Genomic DNA, 18800 nt, shown 5'->3' on the forward strand with positions numbered 1-18800 from the left:
AACGTACGAATGGAAATCATCAAGCAAAAGCACCAAAATCCTTGCTCTTTAGTGTTTTTTCTTCAAAAAAGTAGGGAGAGATGCAAATTTTGGCTATATCTTGACGAGATTTTGCGAAATCTTCATGAAATTTGACTAGATCTCGACAAAATCTTAAAATCTCTGTCGCATTTTTGTACAATTATATCTAGCCATGCATCTCATCTCGTCTTTTAGAAAAAACGAGATATTAGCCGAGATCTTGCTGAGATCTTAAACCATGATCGACCAACATTTACCATTTTCTTATACACAGAATAATATTTTCTTCTTTCAATGTTATGGATTAATTTTCAAACATCATTCCAAATTAGATAATCTTTACAATACAAAATATCTGCCACATGACAACATAACATCGTCCAAATGTAATCCTCAAATTGTATTAAGTTATAGCCCAAAACTATTGCAACCTATGTCACACTCAACAAATCAACTTTGGGCAAGAGTAAGGAAACAGAGAAGCCACAAATGTCACTACATTTTACAAAAATTTAGGTTTGAGACTCTGGAAATACGAATGCCAGTAGTAATTAAAGAAATCTATATTTATGATTCACTTCTCACGACACGGTAAACCTGATCTTTTATCATTTGTTCGATATGCTTGAGGATGATATCTTACCCACCTTAATAGCGTGCTACAATTTGGAGAAACACTGGCACTGCTTCTAGCAAAAATACCTTAAATTATTACACATTTGTCACGCTCTTTGATGACAGATATGATAAGGAAAGAGAGAATGGCGGGGTGTGAAGCAAAAAAAAAGAAAGGATATTGTTAGAGTGTACCAAGATCTTCATCAACCCTTTTATCTTGACATCTTTTGAGGAAATAGAATTGTCTTCTCAGATGCAGCACCTGCAATGTCATAGGTAACAATGAGATCACTGTTATCTGTATCAATTTCTCCAATAACAATCCCACAGCTAAAATTCGTCAACCTGAACCTATGGTGAAGTTTTTCCAAACAACTGATTCAATAAAAAATAAAAACTAAAACGGTACACGGCCAATTAGATTCTCAATATCCAAATTCCAACTAAAAGGTAAAAGCATGAAAATAAACTACCTCTTCTTGCAGCAAAATGGGGAGATTGTCTGTCGAAACAAGACCATTGGTTTCCTCCAACAACTTCTCTTCTTTGATATTAGACCATGTCTGTGGAGGCAAGGCCAGTAATAATACTGTTAGAAGATCACTGTTTTCTGGAAAGTGACTGCCAGGATTAGAACCACAGCAAATCCTCTGCTTTTTTGGTGATGAAGGAACCAGCACATCCACACTTTGTTCTCCACTACCTGTGACCACTGTACCACAGACCACCGTGACAGGTGGGTCACCCTCAGCCTTCAAGCATTGCACACATGTGGCCCGACAGCAGAATCTGTCTGACCCAGACTTCCCTGTCAAAAGCTCCGCCCCTTGGCAACAAACATTTGCCGCAATTTCAGGCAACGTGTCCTTTTTTATTAAAGGTTGCAGGCTTTGACAACACAAGTTTGCAGAAAGCCATTCTGTCACATGTTTGAAGAGTCCAGTTTCATGTACTGCGTTCAGTATTTCTTCCTGAGACACAAATTGTAATTTCAATATATAAAAATATAGTGAGTCTGAAAATGATTGAGAAATAGATTGTTTGGAAAATAAAAGAAAATGAACAAATTTTGTCATTGCTTAAGTGGATTAACTTTACAAGTTATACATGACCTTTACAGCAAGCCTTTCTTTCTCCTCTTTGCTTAAACCCGAACCCCCTTCCTCTCGTCTCCGAACCTCTGCAACCCACTTGATGAACTCTCCAAAATTGGCAGGAAGTGATGTGAATATAACAGAAAGAAGCTTCTGAACATCTTTTATATCTTCCGACTTCATCAGGACTGGTACATCATCAATTAGGTAATTCGACATTCTAGTCCAACTAACGTGTTTACAGCTCTGCCCAATGTTTCATGGTTAGGATTAATTGATACCAACACCACAAGCAGTGCTTCAAGACAATCTAAAGCATCCACTCATAAAAGTAGAAAAAATATTTTTACTGCAGATGTGTCATATGTTTATTATGATGAAGTTTGATGGTAAAACATAAAACATGTATGCACATATGCATGTATGCTATGCTTCCAAGAGATATGGACAAAGAATTTCCATTTATGATTCTTTGATTTCATCATCCCTCTTGCTCATTTCTTCGAGAAACTGTCCGCCACAATTTTAGCCATTTATTTTGATTCCTTACGCTACCAAGAGCAAAAGCGTCAAGGATCCAGGCATAATAGCCTTTCACCTGTTTGGACTTTGGGATCATAGACAAATTGTAAGTAAGAAAGAACATATGTAAAACCTCACCGTTTACCAACAACTAGTAGTTTTTAATAAGAAACCACTGTTGTTGGGTCACTTGGGTGCATAAAAGCTGAAATAAATGTATCACATGGAATATTAAAAAAAAGTCATTCTTCCAATAACAGGACAGAGAGGGTTAAAAGAAACCCTGCCACAAAATGGAAGATATAAAAGAATGGTGTTATTCTGCTACAACATTTCTGCCTATTCACATTACATAGCCATGAGTTGTCTATCTAAATTGGTGTACAATAAATAAAAACAAAAGAAATGCAACTTGATTGCAATACAATTGGCCAAACTAAACACAACCACATAGTTGATCTTATCTGTAATATGAGCCTTAACTAGCTACTATAATCACATCTAATTGCATCTCATTCCAACATTGGGATCTACCCGCCTTTTTTTTTTTTTTTTTATTTTTTGGGGGGGGGGGGGGTGGGGAGGGGGGGAGGATGCTCGAACCTTACCAGGGTGTAAGCATTGATGTGCTCTGTGAATCCTTGAAATTGCATAAAACTGAAAAAAAAAAAAAGAGAATTATTGAACGTAATGAGACAGCTTCGAAGCAACAAGACAAGCCACAAACTAGAATACAAACAAGCGCTAAATTCCAAGCAAAGCTCAAGCCCTGGACCAAAATAGGCAATCCTTTAGAAATAGACACATAAAAATACCAGCAAACAAAAAAAAACATAGACTGATAGAACATAAAAAATAGAGTTGTATAACATTAATTTTTCCTGTGCTTTTAGGAATGGAAAAGTTCACAGAGAAGGCAAGCACCAAATTTCATACTTTTCAAGTGTTGGGGGAATACGAACCGACAATTCTGCCAAATCAAAAGTGGGATGAATTTGTAAAGTAGGGAAGTAGGCCAAAATTTGTGTATAACAAGATTACCAAGGCAAGACCACATCATAATTTTGCATTTTTAATTCTCACATCCTTGTAGACTTGCAACATGCATAACCATGTGAATAGGCCATAGTTTGCGACTCTCCTTCCTAAATGGAGTTATTTTCCCCTCTCTTTTTTAGAAAAATATTCCAGCATGCCCTCACAGGAAGTAAATCAGTATGCCCTATTTTGTTGCCACATGGAAGGGTGATGATTTTTTTATAACCTATTTTGTCATTGGGCTGAAACTTGACATGTGAGTAGAAGACTTGAGGTCCACCTTGAACTGCCACATGGCAGTTATAGGATGGCATACTGTCCTACTTCTGGGGGAGGGTGTGCAGGCCCCTGCTCCCTTTTGCTCCTTTTTTCCAGCTGATCTGTCCTCTTTATCCATGAACTTAAGAAACCCATACTTTGGTAAACAAAGAAGAAACTACAGAAGTTTATCCCAGCTATGGTAGCATAAACAATTTCATTGAAAGAAACAATAACTGAAGGGTAGAACCTGTATATTGGTGGTCAGAAAGCAAAGGAGAAGATTGCTATTTTGGGTTTCAATTACACAGGAATTGTCGATAAAAAAGAATGTGACATTAATTGTAACTGGAGAACATCTTCTGTATAATATAATTTTTCCATTCTCTTGTATAACGGTCTTTGGGCTTGTGAAGTATAGAGGGCCTTTCTTTTGGTAAAATATCCTGTCAAGATATGATACAATTTTTCGGTACAAATGGTGATTTAAAACATTTCATATGTACTTCTCAAGGTACTAATAGACCCACTTTTCCTAATTCTTCACTATAAAAAACAAAAGATTCGTAATTCTTATTGTCATGTAGGAGCTTTTCATCTAAAAGGATTATAATTTGTTATAGACAAAGAGGGAAAAGGGCAAAAGAAAGGCAGGGTAGAAGCATCTCTAAACTATCTGTGAGAATTATATGTTCATCTGGAAGGCATATCACAGTGGACCAAAGCTCCATCAATCTATTTTGACAAAATATCAAATTTAGAAACAAAAACCAACAAACTCGTACCCTCTACGCTGTCCTGTTGCTTCATCAACAATATCCATGGCTTCCCAAAGAAGTATAAGTGGAACCCAGTGAGGAGGATACTTAAAGCGTGCCACATCCAAAATCAGCGCCATGTCCGTTCCAGCATGATAACCACCAATAGGTGAAAAATGACCAGTTCCTGTCTGAAGAACTCTCTTACAATTAAACATGTGAAAAGGTATTTAAAGAAGATGAGAGCCATATATGAGAGTCCAGAAATATATTAATGACTAGTACCAATATATATATATATATACTAATGACAAAAGTTTATAAATCACAACTACCCAAAACATATGATGCAGCAACTGATAATAAACTTCCAAACTTAGCACTTCCTATATCTACAAAAACCCAAGACACCAAAGTGGAAGTTATACTTCATATATAGCCTTTCATTCCATAAATGGAAGCTATTATTGAATATCGAACTTGATATGACAATGTCATCCAGAATAGTGTACCCTTCCTATTGAATCACATTATATGGTTCCACATTACTAGATCAAAATACAGGAAGGTAAAATATCTGGAAAAGGATAGTTATGACTTCTTTTGATAAAGAAGAGAAAGCCAGGAAAATTACCATCACTAATGTAAAGACCTACATCCATAAGTGATGTTCAAATTAATAAGCTCAAAGGTTGGAAAATCAATTTTTTACACTCGTGTGACCACAGAACTGTATACGTATTTTAACTGGATGGGAGACATATGAAAGGATAAATTTATTGATAAACCCTTGACTGTTGGGCTATAAGAGCACAATTGGCAATCATTTCTACGACAGAGATTTTTTTTTTGATTAACTTAAAGGTGCATTAGGAATGAAGGTGTCCTTTAAAAAGTAAAGATGGCGATGGACGACTACACCGATTATCTAGATCTCTGCAGCAAATGTAAACTTCATCAAGGTTCTCAAAAAGAGTAATCAAAGAGAAATCAATTCATTGGACAACTGGTCATATTGAATTTTATCCATCAAAAACTTTATATCTGCTAAAATATAATAGCAACCATTATCAGATTAAAATGAAAAGAAACATCAGAAACTGAAGAATTTGAAAACTTGGTAAACCGGAAGCAGACAAACCAAAAGAAGATTAAATGTATCTGAGATTAACATGTTAATAATTATAAACCATCATTTTTACAAAGCTAGCTGAGTTCAAGTATTACAAAGCTAATAGTTGCGTATAACAACCAAATTACACAATACAGTCTGCTGTAATACTCACAATTCTAAAGGAATGAGGCAACTGCCCTGATATTACATAAAGTCACTTGATAAACGAGTCATAGATTTTAGTGAAATAATGGCTGTAGATGCATTTTAATGAAGTATATTGCATAAGATACCCACTTTCAGTGGATGAAGAACACAATTAGATATTTTTCAACCACTAAACCAATCTGTAACAGACAAAGGTACAGTAGCAACAAAACACATGATCACATAACCATTGTTGATCAAGCTCATAGCCCTAGTAGTCCGTCATCCTCCACTTGGATGATCTATTTAGGTTATTGCCACAAATAACTCTACCCAGGAATTATGAGAAGTTTATAGCTAAGTGAAAATACATCTAGCTGCACTGCTGAATAAATTGCACTCCGTACCTGTTTGAAAGGTCCTCGATGGTATGAAGTAATCACATGACAATCTTCAGAAGAGGTACATGACATTACATATTTACGAAAATCATTGATGGTGGTCTGGTTTGTGCGAAAAGCTTCAACTTTAGCACCAGCACATTGGGCCAAACATGCTACCTTCCCAAATGTGATGCCTTCAGATTTAATCTTTTCTAAGGGCTCACAACAGTCTAGCATAGATTCATCAAACCATCTCCAAGGTCCTGTAAGATAAATCATGAAAATAAAGTGCAAATACTGCCAATGAATGAAAACAACAACTTTACAGTAGTTCTAGAGAAGAACCAGATTCCCAGAATGCTAAGTTATTAGTTAAAGACCGTTTAAAGCATTGCAACCACCCCCCCCCCCCAAAAAAAAAAAAAAAAAAACCAACCAACCACTTTGATCATTTCCGATTCCTCCAAGAATTTAGAATTGAATTGAGTCAAATTTGAGGCAGGTTTCATCAATACCAGACTTGAAATGTATTAGACATTAGTACACTCCCAATTTGGCCCCAACATATTAAGCATGAAAGACACCTAACCACTTTTCCAAGGTAACCAGGGAAACCTATTGGTTTAGGTTGGTCATATGGTACCTGAGTTCTTTTGCACACCAAACCAGATTTCAGTCAGTTAACAGTCATATTAAACCTAAATCATTAGAAGCAGAACAACAAGGGCCAGTTTGACCTGTGTCGTTGCTGTCACTTCCAAGGATTGGAACAGACAGCTTCTACCTGTCCTAAGTTTGACGATAGTGGAAGCAAAAATCCCTCTTTAAACCATTTTGTCGATTCTTTTGTTAGTCATAAAAACAGTCTTTCCAAATTTATCTCTCCAATCAGCTCAGCAAAGGCATCTGGTATCCATCCCATGACTGGAATCCTCATCTGCCCCCAATCATACTAAGAGGCAGACCATACTCAGAAACCTCCTTTAGTTCAATGGTCTGCTCTTCAATGTAATCACTAATCAGCTTCCTCTACATCCATGCCAGCAAAAAAGAAGAAGCTCAGCTGCAACAGTCACCAGATCATATATCCACCACATGCGCTCATTCCCTGGTGAATTTATTTATTGAAAGATTGTTCAAAATTTTTCTCTTTCTTTAAGTAATTTTACAATGAAATAAAAACAACGTTTGGTGTCACTTTCAAAGTATTTCGTTCTGAAGATACTCTTAAATGCGCACAATAAGAAATTTCATTCTTTTGTTCCGAGCATGGCATTATTCATCAAACTAGTTGTTCTTACACTCATCAACAAAATGGCGTAGCTGAACAAAAGAATCGTCATTAGCTAGAAACTGCTCGTTCATTATTATTTCATTATAATGTTCCTTAAATTTTTAGTGTGATTTCGTTTTGACTGTGCATGTTATTTTATTAATCAAATGCGATCAGAGAGGGCGTACCCAGTGCATGAGGCTCCCGCATGTGTGAGGTCCGGGGTGTCGAGAACTACTCAGCCTTACCCTAAGAATGTCAAGAGGCTGTTTCGACCTCTTGACCACTAGGTCGCAACATTCATACATTTACCGTTGGACCAAGTGTGCCATCATCTGCTCTTAAAAATCAGTCACCCATGTCTATTGTGTTCCCTAACTCTCCATCGTTTTCTTTACCACCCCGAGTATTTGGTTGCACTTATTTTGTTCATAATTTGAGACCTGACATTGATAAATTGTCTCCTTGGGCTGTTAAATATGACTTTCTTGAATACTTTCATACCTAGTAAGGCTAAGTGTTATGATCTTGTAATGAGGAAACAGTTTGTCAGTGCTGATGTTACCTTTTTTGAACATACTCCGTATTTTTCTGCTGAGAGTCATATCTTGGAATCTGATCTTGTCGGCTCTCCACTTATCCTTGTGTTGCTTCCTCTTACCGACTCTCCACAGTCATCACAACCTCTGAAAGAACATCAGAATCATCCTAAGGTGTATGTTATGGATGTTGCTTCTCCTTTGCCTCGTGCCATACAATGACACTTCCTCTGCAGGTTGTGCCCTATCTTCTTCAATTATTGAGTTACCAGTTGCTCTTCATTAAGTGTATCATTCAGGCACCCAACGTTCCTTGATCACTTACACTATTGAACAATAATCTTCTTGATCCTTTCCGCCCACTCTACACCTCAATCTTATCATGAGGCACTTTATCATCTTGGATGGAAATTCATTATGGAAGAGGAGATGGATGCTCTAGTCAAACAAGGCCTCTTGTTGAGTTACTTCCATGTAAGGAGATTGTTAAGTGTCATTGGGTGTATACCATTAAGTATCACCCTAATGGATCTGTTGAGATGTTTAACGCTTGCTTGGTGGCCAAGGGCTACACTTAGACTTATGGTGTTGACTATTTTGAGATATTTTCTCTTGTTTCTCAGCTGAACTCTACGCATGTTCTTATCCCCTAGATGTTAATCTTGACTGGCTGTTGTATCAACTAGATATAAAGAATGTTTTTTTGTATGATAATTTACTTAAGGAGGTCTATATGGAGTAATCTCATAAGTATGTTGCTTTGGTGGATGATAAAAGGAAAGCGTGTAGACTATACAAGAGAATCTATGTCTAAAATTGTCTCCAAGGTCTTGGTTTGACAAGTTCAGTAAATTTGCTCGTGGTTGTAGTTTTGCACGGTGCTACTCTGATCACTCTGTGTTTGTTCGTCATTAGGATTCCAGGGTGATTTTTTGATGATTTATGTTGACGATATCATTCTTTCTGATAATGATTTGTCTAGTATTGAAGATGTCAAAGCTTATTTGCGGCAACATTTTCAGATGGATCTAAGTAGTCACATGTAAAGAAAAAAAGCGTATTAGTCTTACTCAGAGGAAGTATGTTATTGATTTATTGTTTGAGAGTAGTATGTTAGCATGTAAACTTACTGATACTCCTATGGAGTCTCATCAGAAGCTTTCTATTGTGATAGTAATGAATTTACGGGCAAGTTCATCTATCTCATTGTGACTAGGCAGACATATCCTTTGCAGTAGGTGTTATAGGAATCACCAAAGCAAGTTCACTCGGAGGTTGCATATCACATTCTCTGATATCTTAAGGGTGCTCTAGGAAAAGGGCTCACTTACAAACCTCATGTACATATTAAACTTAATGGTTATTCTGATGCTAACTCGGCTGGTGCTGAAGGTGATAAGAGGTGTACCACAAGTTATTGTACATTTGTTGGGGGCAACCTCATTACTTGGAGGAGTAACAAACAAACTACAGTAGTGAGGTCCAATGCTAAACCTGAGTATAGGGTCATGGCTCATACAACAGATGAATTACTGTGATTGAAATGTTTTCTTCAAGAGCTAGTTTTTTTGTGTCTAATACATATACTCTGATAATCATTATGCCACCTACATTGTTAGTAATCCAATGTTTCATGAGAGCACAAAGCATACTGAGGTTGACTTCCATTTTATTCGTGATGTTGTGTTGAGGAAATCGATCACCAATCTGTTTCTCAGCTCTACTCAACAGCTTCGTGACTGGTCACTAAAACCTTGTTTAAAAATGTGTTTCTTCAAGGGTGTTTCAAGCTAGGCATGGGTGATATTTATGCTACAGCTTGAGGGGGAGTGTTAAGATTTAAGAATTATAAACTTTCATATAACCATTATAATGTGAGGGTATTCTTGTCAAATCCTTGCTGTTTAGTCTTAAATCGTGGGTTCCCTCTGTCTAAGGCAGGTTTTGTAAATCTGTTCATAACCCTATTATAAATAATTATGTGCTGCTACTGATTAGGGTCTAAGTCCATTCTCTACCATTGGTAGCTTCCCTTGCTGCCTTCTATTCTCTACTTCTTTTCTATTCTCTCTCTTAGATTATACTAGGCTGGTTGTTAGTTGCTCTAGGTTTAAATCTGCTAGAAAAGGTTTGGGTTAAACAGGTTTTTTTGGATTTATGAAATTTATTCTCGGGACCCTGCATGTATATTGGTATCCCTAGACAGTGGCTAGGCTTTTCTGAGTTATTATTATTATTTTCATCTGCTACAAGTATTACTGGTCGTTACTCATGCTTATGATTTCTAACCAATTCTCAGCTCAGTAATTTCATAATTCATCAACTGTTTCACTAAACTGAGACAAGTTACTTAATGTTTAGTTCAGTTAGCCATTGATTCTTCAATCAGTTTCAGGCTCTATGAACTTTCAATCTGCAGATAATCATATCAGAATAGTGTTTTTTGAATAAGATTCTTTATTATTCCCAAGATGCTTTCAATTTGTTCCGATTCTTCCTATCAATTATTATCAGTGTTATTGACTTTTAATTAGAATTATAGTAGGGTCCCACCCCTGGCGTGGTGGTAAGTCATCCAGCTGTTGATAGAGGAGACCAAACATGAAATCCCGCTGCTTTTTTCTTTTCCCCCTTTTTTTTTTGGGTGGGGGGGGGGGAATTATCCTTGTACCCAAGGGGAAAAAAAAGGTAGAAGATTATAGTTAACTTTCTCTTGAAAACATGACCCTCCAGCCCTTCATCAACCCCACATTATTTAGTGCTTTTCAGGTTTTTCAAAACTTTTCATACGTTAATGTATAGTCTCTAAATTAAGGAAAATGCAAAGGAATGTGAAAATAATCACATGTCTTTTTCAAATCTTTATTCTTCATAGACAGAGCCACTTAGAACAAATTCAGACAACTACCTCACAAGATGTAATAGTTTTGTAGTTACCTTTCCATTTTCTTCCAGGATCAATGGCAAGGGCATTCAATACCATGGAGAGGCTGGCTAGTCCACAATATGCAGGTTCTGATTGTGTTTGAAAGTATGAAATTAACTTGTAGAATCCTTCCATGTGTCCACCTTGAAGGGCTTCAACGAAGAGTTGCTGAAATTTTGGAGACATGACCAGAGGAGTGTGGATAAAATAAACCAAAAGAAGGGATCCCAAGGTACCCAAAAATAAAAATATCTACAGAAGTCCATATGAATGTGCTTTTCCGAAATTGCATAGAAACTCCTAGATTAATGGGGGAAAGAGTTATATTTTATACAAAGGGATGCATCTTTGTTGCACAATTGTAATCTGCAGCACAACTAGATGCACAAGAACTTAGCCTCGGGGTTTAAAGCTTAAACCTAACGATCTACCAATTTGTTTAGACAACAAACTTCATAGAAAGGAAATTGTGATTCTTACGTGTGTCGATAAATCCTTTCCTTACTTGCAGAATCATTTAATGTTTTGGTAGACATTTCCCCTCCCCCATCCCTCTCAAAATACATACAAAACTTTGTAATATGTTTGATAATCACAAAAAAGCTGCAGATGGGGCAAGCAACATCACTTGCCACATGTCACAGGCATGTTTTAATGACCAGGACCATCTGCAAAGGGATCCAAAACATGAAAATGTTGGAAAACATTCTTCCAAGGTCTTGTATAAATTACATTCACAATGAGAGAAAACATCATAGAATATATTTCAAGTGCATAAAATTAAACAATTAAGGACATCGAAGTGCATAGAGTTAAACAATTGTGGGCAAGCAATAGGAAGATGAAAACCTCAGAGAACCAAGTTGTTTAAGATTGATCATGTGGTTAAGGTAAACACATTAAAGTTACGAACAAGAATTTCGTAAAAGAAAAACAATTGTTCAAACAACAAAATAATCATACCAAAAGGTCCACTGCAGTTTCCCGACGATCAAGATTTCATAGAACGAAGAAAAAGAAGCCAATTACTGATAGAAAAATTGAAATACAGAGAATATTGAAGCAAGAAAACAAACCTTTCCTTCAGATGAAGCGAATTCGATAGCAGGAGGAGAGGGAAGAAGACGCCTGTACAAACCAGCCACCGCCATTTTTGAATGTTACCGCTCTCGCGTGTTCTTCGACTTCGTCCTCAGCAGTTCGCAGTCCACCACTCGAAATCGCAAGAAATGAGTATAGTTTTCAAGACTGTGTCTTGCGATTTATAGTATTTTACCCGCGAAGTTTCCAATTTTTCAAAGCAAAAAAAAAGCAGAATACGAATAGGAATAGCGACATTGACAATGGTTCTTTATACATGGGTTAAATTGACTATTTTATATTGTTCCAAACCTAGTGTATTAAAGAAACTTTCTTTCTCATTCCTATCAAGGCCCCATAGACCACTAGATTGGCATCTAGAGGTGTCAATTCTAGGTCCTATCGAGCCCTGCCGGTGAAGTCCTAAACCGGCCTGGTTTAATGATATGTCGGGCTCAAGGCCAACCTGATTATAAACGGTCGTTTACCATGTAAGGGTGCTATCTGAAAAGTGTCGAGGCCAATGAGAGTGCTTTGGATTATCAACATGAAAGGAATTTTTTTTTTTTTTTCATGGCGGTGGGGCGTTAGATCACAACGTCTAATCAATTGTTGGAAACAAATAGTATTTTAGAGGGGATTGTAACACGAGCCCAGATCCTCTCCATCCGGTTGAAACCACACCCCATGGGCCTTCTTTTTAATAAATGGGAGAGAGAACACTACCTAGTTGTAGGGGCGTTAATTGGATTGTTTGGTTCGGTTTTGGTCAAGTTAAATTAGTTTTGGTCTAGGAATTAGGGAGATCAAAACTAATTCATTAAGAAACTTTGGTTTTCGATCGGTTTTGATTTCGGTTCGGTTTGGTTTTAATTTATTTCGATTTTTCAATATCAGGTTAATACCATTTTAGATCGGTTTATTATTGGGCTTAAGCCAATCTTACCTACACAACTTATAGTAACAAAATTTGATCAAAAAAACACTTTAAGTTCATGATTATGATTAAATCATGATTTATCGCTATAAGGGAACTAATATTGAAACCAATGGACAACAAATTACTAAGAAGATAACTAATATTGAAATCACAAACGAACCATGTCATCCCTAATCATTCATTTAACTATCAAACTAGTTTTCTATAGTAAACAAAGAAATCAATGGAAGCATTATTACAATTTACAAATCAATCTCTCTATTCATGACCCAACATTCAATGATTTGTAACAATTCCCCTTACAATAAAAATTTTCCTCACTAATATTGTGAAAAAATGGATAGTCAATTCATCAATTTGTAAATTTTTGTATCGGTTTCATTCGGTTTGGTTATTGGTCAGTTTGGTTTTGACCAATTTTTAGTTGGTTCCAACATACCTCAGTCCAAAGCCAATCCAATAAGGATCGGTTTGGTTTGGTTCGTATTTTATTGGTCAGTTTCGATCAGTTTTATCGGTTCGGGCTAGGTTTTGACAATCTTACCTAGTTGTGTAAGCCTAGGCTAGCATGGGCTAGTGGAAACGTGTACTAAGACATTCAACAAAGGGAGGCAGAGTGATCATTTTGCTACCCAAATGTCTAGGCTTAGGAACACACGACCAAGTAGCGTTATTTTCGCCTTAACAAATTTAAAGGATATTATACATTGGAAGATTGTTGGACATGCTACTAGCTTTTCATGAGCTAGTGGCTCAACCAATGGGAGGACTAGGATGGAAGGGGCATTGGGGTAGGGGTGTCAATTGATCGATTCGATTTGGTTTCGGTCAGGTTGAATTGGTTTTGGTCTAGGAATGAGGGAGACCAAATCCAATCCATTAAGGAATTTCGATTTTTGATCGGTTTTGATTTCGGTCCGGTTTGATTTTGGTTTTTCAATATTGGGTTAATACCGGTTTAGATCGATTTATTATTGGGCTTGAACCGTAATAAAATCTTACGTTCATAACTTATAGTGACAAAATTTGACCAAAAAAAATTTTTAATTTATGATTAAATCATAGTTTATCATTGTAAGGGAAAGTAAATGAAACTAATGGATAACAAATTACTAAGAAGAGAACTAATATTGAAATTACAAAATGAACCGTATTATCCAATCATTCGTTTAACTATCCAACTAGTTTTGTATAGTGAACAAGGAAATCAATGGAAGCATTACAATTTACAAATCAATTTCTCTATTCATAACCTGATATTCAATGATTTGTAACAATTCCCCTTCCAATAAAAAATATTCTCACTAATATTGTGAAAAATGGATAGTCAATTCACCAATTTATAATCTCAAAAACATTGATTTTTTTTGTCGGTTTGGTTTCGATTTGGTTATTGGTCGGTTCAGTTTGGACCGATTTTCAACTGGTCCCAACATACCTCAGTCCAAAAACAATCCAATAAGAATCAGTTTGGTTTGGTTTGGATTTTATTGGTCAATTTCGATCGATTTTATCGGTTTTAGCTAAGTTTTGACACACTTACATTGGGATAATTTTCAAAGAAGGGGGAGGGGGGACAATGACACTAGTGGGCATCTTAGCAGCATGCCTAGTCTTTTCCCTTGTTGATCATACATTATACATTATCATGGGAAAAAAGAACCCTGCCACTATGGTGTTGATTTTGCGTAGACTAATGTAGACATAAAAAACCAGAAATGCCCTTGGCATTGTGTACTAAGGATGTTTCCATATGCCTTCCCTCAGGCTCCGCGTGTCGATGTAGGCAATAAATTCCCTACACCCAAAAAAATATTGTAACATACGGTGCTTAGTGCTAAGTGCTAAGTGCTAACTACGCTGAGTCACTGAGAAAAAAAAAAATTAATAATAAGACATAAGCCAGTCTCATCCATCAAGTTTGTCACATGGAAATAAATTAGCCCATTGAGAAATTGAATCTAATTCACTCTCCAACAGGCCTATGTAAACATACATAGGATTGGATGATATGGATTCCGATGGCCATGTTCCAGATGTACCCGTCATGGTTGTGTGAGAATTAAGAAGCCCAAATAGTTTAGCAGTTTATGTTTGGCCCAGCAAATCCAAGCTCACAATAAAGCCCATAATAAACTGGATTGAATTGGGATATCCAGGCCCGGGTCATGTTGTATCTTCTATCTTCTATATCGCTTACCTAGTATCCAATTGTACCACCAAATGCCCAACTCCATATTCCCAAGCCTTCTCCGCCACCAATGCGGGTGGATGGTTCGGGCCAATTCCAATCTAGATCACTCTTACTGGTGATGTGGTACTGACAAAGGGTAAAACAATTAAAAAAAAAAAATCTATTTTTTTAAATGATTAGAGGTGAGGCTGTTTATTGGTTCGATTTCGATATATACGGTCATATTTATTTGGCTGAAAATAAAATCGAACTATTCACTCACTTTTGGAAACCAAAATCTTTTAATAAATGGTTATTAAATGATTTTGGTTTCACGGTTTTTAAATGATGTCGGTTTTGATCATGGTTTAATCCATACGATTTGTTAATGGTTAGCAACCGATTTGCTGACTTATTCACATGCCTACAGAAATTTGTTTTATTGATAAAACTTCAATCTTGTATCAAATTCTATGAGCAATGAACCATTGAAAGCGCAAGGTTTTAACTACATAACTACATGATAGGAGTAAAATATTGAATAGGTTGTAGGACAATCTCTATGTCTTTTTTTTTTTCTTTCCCTAAATTAAACTCATCTTGTTTTCTTTACATGAAACTCATTATTTTAGTTAATCATATACGATTTAAATGGGTCGATTTTGACGATATAAACAGTTTGGTTTTGACGGTGATAATTCAATTTGAAACCATGGGATAAGCAGTTAAAATCGAATCGAACCATTTAATTAATAGGACTGAAAATTGAAACTAGATCCAAACCATTTACTAAACGGCTTCATAGTTTCAATGTCGACGACTTGGTTTGATTTCAGTCACATCCTTAATTGAAGGTAATATTATCCGATATAGACAATCCATGCCGATATCATATTGATTTTGAAGCTAACCGATACCCAACACTGAAAGTCTAAAATCATGGTAGGGACCGAGTCACTCACCGATTCCCTGTTTTTGAAACCTTACACCTGGTTCCTATGGCCAATTGGCCATTATAATCCTACCATGCCCTAAGTGGGTTAAGTATAGATGCTTTGATTGAAGACTTGGAACCATCCCATCCGCAATAAGCCAATCATGAATATCTATCCCACGTCTTATGTGCGATATGACCAATCCTTAGTTTCTTGACGATCAGCCCCTCCCTCCTATCTAGGGAAGGAAAACCAAAAACCAAATGGATCTCCTCCGCTTATTAAGATCCGACGGTCAGCAGTATTCTCGATATATGTGCAGAGTACAGGCGACACGCGTAGGAACTTAGGAAAGAACAAACACAGAGGCGGTTTCCGCAGAATTCTACCAGTCCAACAGAGCAGCCCCAGTGTTATAAAGTAAAGTACTAACGAGCTAGGATGGGACCCAATCCACTTCCTATAGTTTGGGTGGTCGCTTCATACTTTGGTAGTGAACCAGTGGCGGTGGGCCGGTGGTGGTGGACGGACAACTGGTAGGGTCCACTACTCCACTGAACCAGTGAAGCCCCGCGATGGAGACATGCTCATCGGTCCCCTCTCTGACACTAACCGCCTGACAGTACTTTTTGTTACCCTCTTAGCCATCTATTCAGAGCCGTACTACTCCGTAGCCGCGTTGCAGCAGAAAATGCGGGTCGGCTCCGCCGGCTCCTCCCTCGTTGTCTTATGCCTTTACCTTTTTTACATTTCTGATCTTTTTGTCTATCAAACTTTAACTCTTCACTGTCACCGTCTCCCTCCTAAGTCAGTATTAAGTTCTTCCTTTCTTAACCTACACGGCGCACTCAACTGCCTCCATCCGTTGATATCGGATGTAAATGAGCCCCAGCCGTCCATTTTTTTACCTCGCGTGATTCTCGACATGTTCGACTTTTAACCCCCACTTTTGTTAATCTCTATGGTTTCAAATATCGGTATGGTATTGTATTGTATTGTATTAGTTATATCATATTGACATCAATTGAGACTAATCTTGATTGATGTGGATTGTTTACTTATATTGTTTTAGGGGTAAAATAGTAAAAAAATATTATTTAAAAAAACGAAAGATAAAATAGATCGATACAATCCAATCTGGATCAACGTCCCCTAAATCCATGGCCTCAATGGAATTTCGAAAATAATAACTATGAAGTTTTACCCTAAAAACATCAAGAAACTGTTTCGACTATTTAATAATCAGGTCGCACCATTCGTACTTTACATTGCAATGTCTTTTATTGTCAACCTAACCTTCTTCTAGCATCCCTTATCTTATTTCAAATGTTCTTCAAGTCAAGCATTTAATAAAAAAAAAAAAATCTAAATAATGAAAAAAAAATGATTTAATGTGATGTCATTTAGAAAGAAAAAAAATTATGAGTCCCAAAGCCCAATTACTTAAGTGGAAACCAACCAGCCCAATGGCTTGACACCATGGTTTAGCCTATACAGATCCTGATCGGCTGTACCAGTTACGATTGGACGATTTTACCCACTTTGTATTTATTTTTTTACGTTTTTACCCTTAATATGTACCGTTACACTGGATCGGCCGATATGACCAAACCGAGACGGATGCATCAAACGGTGGTTGACTGTTCTCTAGGACAAAAAGGGAAAATCATAAGATTTGAAGTGCAACAGTAAAACATCCTTGCTCGAAAGTCGTGACAGTGAAGCCGGCGTTGAGAAGGAATCACGGCCGCCTCCATTTTTACGAAGAGGATGCCGTGTTGGACCCACCAATCACCTGTGCTGGACATTCTGCTTTCTTCCCTCCAGAATGTTGCTGCAACGTACTACTCTTTATGCTTTGTTATGTGTAGGGGCCCACCATTTCCACTTGGAAACGAACAACTCCTAACACTTTTGATTTTCCCTTTTCTTCTGATGAGATTGAGACACTCCACTCAGAGGAAAAGTTACAACAGATTAATAAGGGCGGAATAGTAATCTTAGTTTCTGTCCTTTTGCTAAATTACTTCCCAAGTTTTCCTCAGTGGTTTTACCCTTCTCGGTAGGAGAATTTCTGTGCTACCTTGGCTATTAGTAGGTTGTTACTCAATGATTTCTCCTCTCCTACCAGAAACAATGATGAAAAATGGAAAATGACCCAATAATGTAGGTACTAATGCTTTCACATTTTAGCATTATAGTCCTCTTCAAAATCTTCAATGCCAATATTACCCCTATCCATTTTCAAAAATCAGGTAATTTACGGGTGTCAATTGATGGGGCCTTAATCGTTTTCAATTAAATCTAATCGGACTTTCCCACTTTAGGACTTTGTTCTAAGAATGATCAATTCAAGTAATCAATCTTCATATGCTAGGCGTTTTTTTCTTTTAGTAAAATGCTAGGCATGCTTCATATGCTAGACATGATCCCATTTATGAGTAGTCAATTGATCGGTCTTTAATTGAATTATCAATAATCAAACTAGATCAGTCTTAGATGGACTTTGAATAAACTAATGGCATATTTATGTAATGGACTATAATTAGGCTTTAAATTTGTCATCTATGTAAATGGGCTCCAAATAAGCTCTAAACAGACTTTAAATATATTGTGCTATAAATCGATCCAACATCTAATCAGATATCACCCTTGCACTAGGACGAGTGAGCGAGTAATAAATGTGTCGGGCATAGAATTGACACCCTAGACTAAGGGTGTCAATTGGTTTGGTTCCGTATGATGATAAGGTGGACTAGAACCGAACTGAGAACCGACTCGGTTCCATATTTAGATACTCAATCTGATTCAATTCGGCTCGATTCGGTTTTGATTCCAATTCGGTTATGATATGTAGTTTTAATTCGATTTTATACCTCGGTTTTAGTTCGGTTATAAAAACGGTTCCACTTTTAGACTATGACTGTGATGGACCGAAGGCCATAATGGACTCAAGTTATGGGCCTTATGGCCATTGCTAA

General features: G+C 36.9%; 1 protein-coding gene across 1 annotated transcript; it reads right to left on the reverse strand.

Annotated features, from left to right (window-relative positions):
• Positions 1-397: 397 nt before the first annotated feature.
• LOC122090863 (glutathione gamma-glutamylcysteinyltransferase 1-like) lies at positions 398-12030 on the reverse strand. The gene is made up of 8 exons (XM_042660600.1): positions 11768-12030; positions 10703-10859; positions 5978-6216; positions 4317-4500; positions 3548-3579; positions 1752-1979; positions 1113-1610; positions 398-901 (listed from the first exon to the last, which is right to left on the reverse strand). Exons 1-8 carry the CDS (start codon positions 11840-11842, stop codon positions 821-823), a joined length of 1494 nt encoding a protein of 497 aa, XP_042516534.1. The 5' UTR covers positions 11843-12030; the 3' UTR covers positions 398-820.
• Between the last annotated feature and the right edge of the window lie 6770 nt (positions 12031-18800).

This window comes from Macadamia integrifolia, chromosome 10 (assembly GCF_013358625.1).
Source record: "Macadamia integrifolia cultivar HAES 741 chromosome 10, SCU_Mint_v3, whole genome shotgun sequence".
NCBI lineage: Eukaryota > Viridiplantae > Streptophyta > Magnoliopsida > Proteales > Proteaceae > Macadamia > Macadamia integrifolia.